Source organism: Ochotona curzoniae, unplaced genomic scaffold, assembly GCF_017591425.1.
Source record: "Ochotona curzoniae isolate NIBS_2020 unplaced genomic scaffold, NIBS_Ocur_1.0 contig_2688, whole genome shotgun sequence".
In the NCBI taxonomy this organism is placed as follows: Eukaryota; Metazoa; Chordata; class Mammalia; order Lagomorpha; family Ochotonidae; genus Ochotona; species Ochotona curzoniae.
In genome coordinates, this window is record NW_024465553.1 from 4729704 (window position 1) to 4736840 (window position 7137).

General features: G+C 55.2%; 1 protein-coding gene across 1 annotated transcript; it reads right to left on the reverse strand.

Moving 5' to 3' along the window:
- Nucleotides 1-2796: 2796 nt before the first annotated feature.
- On the reverse strand, nucleotides 2797-3852 carry BDKRB1 (bradykinin receptor B1). The gene has a single exon (XM_040975684.1). The coding sequence runs from the start codon at nucleotides 3850-3852 to the stop codon at nucleotides 2797-2799; it is 1056 nt and encodes a 351-aa protein (XP_040831618.1).
- Between the last annotated feature and the right edge of the window lie 3285 nt (nucleotides 3853-7137).

Consider the following 7137-nt stretch of genomic DNA (forward strand, 5'->3'; position numbering starts at 1 on the left):
ACAGGCACACCTTACACAGGTGTCTGACTCGGCAGAGGCTGTGTTTGCTGACTCCGGTGTCAGCCAGCCACATCTCCGGAGCTCGGCATACATCTTGCCTGAAGAAGGAACAGTTGGTTGCAGACTTTGCAAACGACTCTCATTTCTTTCTTTTTATTTTTTAAGATTTGTTTTTAATTTATTCAAAAGGCAGAGTTAGAGAGAGAGGAGAGAAGACACAGAGAGAATCTTCTACTCACTGGTTCACTCCCCAAATGGCTGCAAAGGCCAGGGCTGGGCCAGGCTGAAGCCAGCAGCTAGGCGCTTCTGGGTCTCCCACATAAGTGCAGGGGCCCAGGGACTTGGGCCAGCCTCTGCTGCTTTTCCCAGGTGGCAGAGGGCTGGAATGGAAGTGGAGCAGCCAGGACTCAAACTGGTGTTCATATGAGATACAGCATGTACACGGAGGCTTTGCCAGCTATGCCATAATGCTGGCTCCAGAAAGGAGCTTCTTAGGCCTCAAGTTTAGCACAGCTGAGCAAGAAAGAGCAGGTGTATCGAGGTCATTCACAGGAAGGAGGTGAGACCAGGCAATGCTTGAGGAAGTTCACCAAGCGACACGTGTCTGGTCAAGAACCTAGAAGGCGGGTGTGGCCACTCCTGACCCCAGCAGCCTGCTCGTGCAGCGCCTGGGAGGCAGTGGGGATGGCCACAGTGCCTGGGTCCCTGCCGTTCACTGGGCAGGCCTGGGCGGGGTTCCTGGTCCCTGGCTTCCACCCCAGCGAAACCCCAGGGCGTCGTCCTGCCCTCTGCTTCCTAAACAGGGCAGGAGAGACGGACAGGAAGATCTTCCGTCTGTTGTTTCACTCCCCAAGCGACCACACTGGCTGGAGCTGAGCTGATCTGAAGCCAGGAGCCTCTTCCGGGTCTTTCACGTGAGTGCAGGGTCCCAAGGCTTTGGGCCGTCCTTGACTGCTTTTTCCCCAAGCCACGAGCAAGGAGCTGGATGGGAAGTGGGGCTGCTGGGATTAGAAGCAGCACCCATATGGGATCCCGGCATGTGCAAGGTGAAGATTTTAGCTGCTAGGCTACTGTGCCGGGCCCCATGTGTTAGGTCTTAAGTTCATCTAAAGTTCTTACGTGGAACTAATTCCTGCAGCCGCATCCTCTTTTCACAAGCCAAAATGTAGCAAGTGCTTAGAAGGTCCTTTATTCCAGCAGGCAGGAACAGGGATGGGGGATGGAACGGGAGAGAACATAGAGGGAGATGTCTCCTGCCATGGTGGAAGGATGGGGGCATGGCTGCCAGGGCAGGAGGGAGGGCAAGATGGAGGACTGGGGAGAGCCAGGTAAAAAGGGACAGGAGGGGGACACACGTGGAGGTGAGCCTGGAAGGTGCAGGGGCGTGGGGATTGGGAGGCTGTGGGCGGGCCCCACGGGACAGGTGAGTGAGATCACTACAGGTGATTGGCAGGTGGGCGGGCATTAGGGGCGGGGCCGCGAGAGGACGGTGGGTGAGATTACATTTCATCCGTGGATAGCTGAAACAGCGTGAGGTTTGTGAGCTGTGGGAAAGGGGAGGCAGGAGGTGGTACCAGGTCCAAGATGAGATGTTCAAATCACTCCTCTCACCATGGCCCCCATCTTTGGTCTTCAAGTGTCCATCTGGCAAAACCCCAACTCCAGGGCAGACCACGTTTCAGCCTTTTGAGGTCTTTGAGCACTGTGGCAGAATCCCACTTCCCAGCTCCAGCCAGGCCCTCATGGCTCCGCCTGCTTCCTGCTTCCCTGCTGCCTTCTCTCTGCCCAGGCACCTGTGCAGCCCCTCGCCGTGTGCCAGATCCCCTCCAGTGCCCAGTCTCACCATCCCCATGCACGCAGTTGGCCTCTGGAGGCAGAACCGCTTTCCCTATTTTTATTTGGTCACCTGCTGGCTCTTCGGAATTGCACTTCTTCGCCTCTTCCTGGGCTCTGGGGCACCTGATGGTGGCAGTCACTTCTGTGTGAAGTTCTGCTGACTCTTGTCCCCACGGTGAGAGTTCCTGGAAGGCAGACCTGTTTGGAGGCTCAGCCTGGGCCCCTGGGGCGAGCAGGGCGCCAGGGCGTGGCGTGCTGCGAGGGCACTTGGGACCCCTGCGCTCACTTCCTGGCTTTGCATCCCCACACCGCCACCCCTCAAGACGGACTCAACACGCTGCGCTTAGCTGGGCCTCCCTCTCTAAGATGACCTGCTGAGTCAAAGCCCCTTCCCTGTTAAGGACGGGGTCTCCGGGTCTAGAGCTCACCGGGACTCTTGTAGAAGCCCCCTCTCCGCTGCTCTGCTCTGTCCCTAGCAGTTTGCGTGAGCGGGGAAAAAGATCGCAATTGCTGCTGGAGCAGGCACCCCATGCTCAATGGTTTACAACAGTCATCCCAGAGGCTGGAGATACAAACTCCATTCGAGGGGCTGAGGGGCGAGGGGCGCTGACAGGGCTGGTGCCTTGTGTGGCGCAGGACTGGGAGAAGCCGTGTCATTGACTCTTCTGGCCTCTGGAGGGCGCCCGCACCCTTGGGCCGGTGGCCGCTGCCTCAATGGGCCTTTGACTGTGCAGTCACGTCGCCAACTCCGACCCCGACCCTCCTGCTTCCCTCTCCTCAGGATCCTCTTCCCGTCTCAGGATCCTTAGTTTAACCACACCTGCAGAGCCCGGTTAGCACAAGAAGAAGCCTCCAGGGGCTGCAGGGCCTGGGAGTCTGTGGGTCAGCTTTGGTCTTCCCAATCAGGGAGGACAGAGAAGAAAGCCAAGCTTGGCTTGGCTCCCTGCTGCTTTAATTCCATCAGGAAACTTGGAAGATGTCTTTCTGGCGGGACGAGGCCATGGACGTGAGACTCCTGGGCGTGCATTGCTGGTACAGCTCCCCCAGCTTGGTCCTGAAGAGCTGGCCCACAAACACATAGATCACAGGATTCAGGCAGCTGTTGCTGAAGGCAAAGAAGTTGGACACCTGCAGGCCCAGGTCCATGAACTCCTCCCAGAAGCAGCCCCCGAGGACTTGTGCCTGCCACAGGCATTCCAGGAAGGCGAAGAAGTGGTACGGGGTCCAGCAGACCAGGAAGGAAGCCACGAGCGTGAGGATGAGCACCGTGCTCTTCCTGCCCTTGGGGCCCCCGCATCGTGAGCGCCCCACTTCTTGCCCCTGCCCCCGCAGGGCAGCCAGGATGTGGTAGTTGAAGAACAGGATGGCAGCCAGTGGGAGCAGGAAGCCCAACACGTTCAGTTCCACCATCCTCGCCACGTGCCAGCCTTTGTGGGGAAGCTGCAGGATGCAGGCGGAGATGTTCAGCTCTGGGACCATTTGGACAGAGCGCAGCAGGAACGTGGGGGTGCTCAGGAGGCCCCCCGTGACCCAGATGAGCGCACAGGTGGCCTGGGCCCGTCGGCGCCGCCCGTGCCGCCGGCTGGCCATGGGGTGCACCAGCACGGTGAAGCGGTCGTGGCTGATGGCCACCACCAGGAAGATGCTGACGAACAGGTTGGCCTTAATGACCCCGTTAACAGCGCGGCAGAGGGCGGGCCCGAAGGGCCAATTGAATCCATTCCAGATGTTCTCCGCCCAGAAGGGCAAGCCCAAGACAAACAGCAGGTCGGAAGCCGCCAGGTTGACCAGGTAGGTTTCTGCCACGCTTAGTCGGCGCCGGCAGGGCAGGAGGAAGACAGACAGGACAAAGGAGTTGCCCAGGAGTCCGACGATGAAGATGGCGATGATGACGGTGGGGAGGACTCGGTGCAGGAAGTCCCAGGCATCCAGCGCGTTGTTGCAGGATGTGGCGTTCGAAGGGGAGGACTGGCTCAGGTTGGAGAACGGGAGCTCGACGGGCGTTTGCGACGCCATGCGCTGTGACCTGAAAGGGACAGCGTAAGGAGTGACAGGAGGTGGGCAGCTCCTGGCGGCACCCATGTCGAACAGCAAAGCTTTACTGGCACATTTGCTTGTCCTCTTTGGCTGCCAGCGCCCATGTGTCAGGTGCTGCTGACACAGGCTCAGTCCCTGCTCCCACGTGCCAGCAGCCGACAGAATGGAGATCTGTCGCTAAGCACACCTGCAGGTGGAAGCTGCCGTCAGACCCCAGGTATGCCCTTCATGCTCTTATTTCACTGGGTGTGAGGAAGGGGCCCTTGGATAATTTTAAAGAAGATTTATTTATTATTTTATAGTAAAGGGAGATCTACAGAGAGAAAGAGAGACAGATCTTCTATCTGCTGGTTTAGTCCCCAAATGGCTGTAACGTCCAGAGCTGAATCATTCGAAGCACAGATCTGTGTGTCCCATGTGAGTTCAGGGTTCCAAGGCTTTGGGCTGTCCCCTGCTGCTTTTCCAGGCCAAAATCAGGGAGTTGGGTGGAAAGTGGAGCAGCTGGAATACTAACTGGCACCCATATGGGATCCCAGCAGTTGGAGGTAGAGGATTAGCTGGAGGAGACATTGACCAGTCCTGGATGGTGCCAGTCTTGAGCCTGGCACGTGGAGGCACGACACCTTTTCCGACTGAGCGGAAAGGGGACCAGGACTGGCTTTGTTCAGCTTGGGATATCTGCAAGTGGGCGATGACACATCGGGGTCCTGTGCTCAGGGACAAGCTGTGGGGTGAGGACACATCCGGGATGCTGGAAGCCGCAAGCTGGGATGAAACCAGCCAGGAAAAGCGGAGTCGGAAGCTGGGCGGCCAGGGACGTGCCACCAGGAAACCTGAGACGCCAAGGCCAGAGGCCACGGAGAACCAGCACAGCGCCTCTGCAGCAGGCCTGGGGTGTTACAGGGCGTGAACCCACAGCTGTTCGTTTATTTGATTGTTTGGCAATATTTTCCATTTTGCAATACCCCCTTTCTGGCTGTGACTGAGCTAAAGCACAAATATTGAGTGACAATTGCAAGTGCTGAGCTTCTCAAGGAAGCTGATGACGAACATGCGGTTTGCATGTTTATATCGCCACGATTTCATCAACTGCAAGACATCCTGAGACACAGGCTGTTCCTTTGGAACTGTTTTCAATGAGATACAATGCAACTTGCATCCCTGCTTCCAAATCAGGGATGGACGTGGGCCATAGCTAGACAATGGGATGCTGGACTGTCTGACATTGTCTGTACCAGCAGTGTCTGGGCACACTTAAATAACAGACTGATGGGCTTATGACTGCTTATGAAGGTCTATACTGTTATAATAATATGGCGAAAATCAGTTGGGGTGTGGGAGTTTTGAGGGGGTGGAATCCCAAACTATAGAATTGTGCCATGAAGTTCAACATTACAAATGCTAGTTTATTCCCAAACGGTCAGGAACTTCATCTGTGTCTCCCACATGAGTGCAGGGGCCAAACACATGGGCCATCTTCCACTGCTTTCCCAAGCACATTAGTAAGGAGCTGCATTTTCCACAGAGCAGCCGTATGGATGCTGGCAGTGCAGGCAGAGGCTTAACACACTACATACACTACAATGCTTTTTTAAAAAAGAGATGATTTTTTTTTTAAATGTAGAGTTCCAAAGAGGGAGAGAACATAAGGGAAACCTTCCACTCAAGGACTTACTTCCCCCAAATGGCCACAACAATTGGGACTAGGCCAAAATGAAACCAAGAGCCTAGGACTTGAGCCTGGGGGTCTCCCATGTGGACACAGGAGCCCACGCGCTTGGGACACCTTCTGTTACTTGCCAGCTGTATTAACAGGGGGCCAGCTCAGAAATGAAACAGCCAGGACACGAACTTGCACTCATGTGCGGGGCTGGTGTTGCGGGCGGTGGTTCAACCCACTACACCGGCCCCCAGAGTTGCTCATCTAAGTTTGTGCTGCGAGACAGGTGGGGACGACAGAAGCGGTTATCACAGGCGAGCGACACACAGCTTCTCCTGGCCCCGCCGGTTCTGTGTGCGGAGGTGTGGCACGTGATGGCTGGCTGCGCACGGCTCTGTGTGAAGAACCTGCCAGACAAGAGGGAGGTGCTGTGTGCCTCATCCTCAGAGGCTTCAAACGGGAACATCGGTGGGTCGTGTGCTTGTCGCCCATTTGGCCCACCGACCCAGGGCAGAGCTTCCAGGAGCACATGCCAGTGAAATGAAGCAACAACCCTTATTTAAATTCCATGTCAAGTTGTTCCCGGTGTTGGCTTGATTTGGGAATATTATAAATGCACATGCGGCTAGGGCATCGCGTTCATACTGAACTGAGAATCAAGCAGCTGTCATTGGAGCAGGCTGTGGTACACACCTGAGGACAACTGCATTTAAGTTTCAAAATTCCACCAGCTGAAAGACATGTTGCATTTCACTCAACTGGTAAAATTGTAAGCGCACAGACTTACTCAACTGTTGGTGTTTTTGGACATTCACTGTGAAAGCGTTGGGAAAGATCACTGTGTTGGCTGCACTTTGTTCTCAGTGAGCTAGGACGCATTCACCAAGCTTCCCGGCAAAGGGCATGAAGACAGCTCTCCGTCAGCAGGCGTCATCGAGGAGAAAGCTCACACTCAGAATGCGAGTTTCCTGCTGGGGCTATGGGCAGGGGGCTGATGAAATCATGAGAACTGGGGCTGGTCTTGGGGCACAGTGAGCTAAGCTGCTGCCTGTGACACCTCTGTCCCTTAAGACTGCCATGCTCCTGTTCACGTCTCCACTGTTCCACGGCTGGTCCAGCTCCCTGCTACTGCACCTGGGAAAACAGCCAACGCTGGCCCGGGTACTGGCCCCTGCCACCCTGTGGGAAATCCACATGGAGCTCCTGGCTCCTGGCTTCCAGCCAGTCCAGCCCCAACCACTGCAGCCACTGGGGAGTGAACCAGCAGATGAAGTTCTCTCCCTTTTGCTCTGTGTCTTCCATTTTCTAACTCTGCCTTTCAAATACATAAATAAATCTTACAGAAATGATGCTTAAGATTTAACTTTTGAAATTTCATGATGAGCCCTGGACTATCTCAAGTTGAGGGAAGAATCTTTGATTAAATTCAAGCTCTGTAGACAATAAAGTAGGATTGAGAAAGCCTATGATTTGTAGCATCTAACTATGAAACACAATATAGCACAAACATAGCACAATAGCTATGTTTTCTTTGGCAGCATGTTTGCTGAACAAAGGAGCCACACACAGAGGGATAAAGACAGCACCCATGGGTGCAGTGGCTA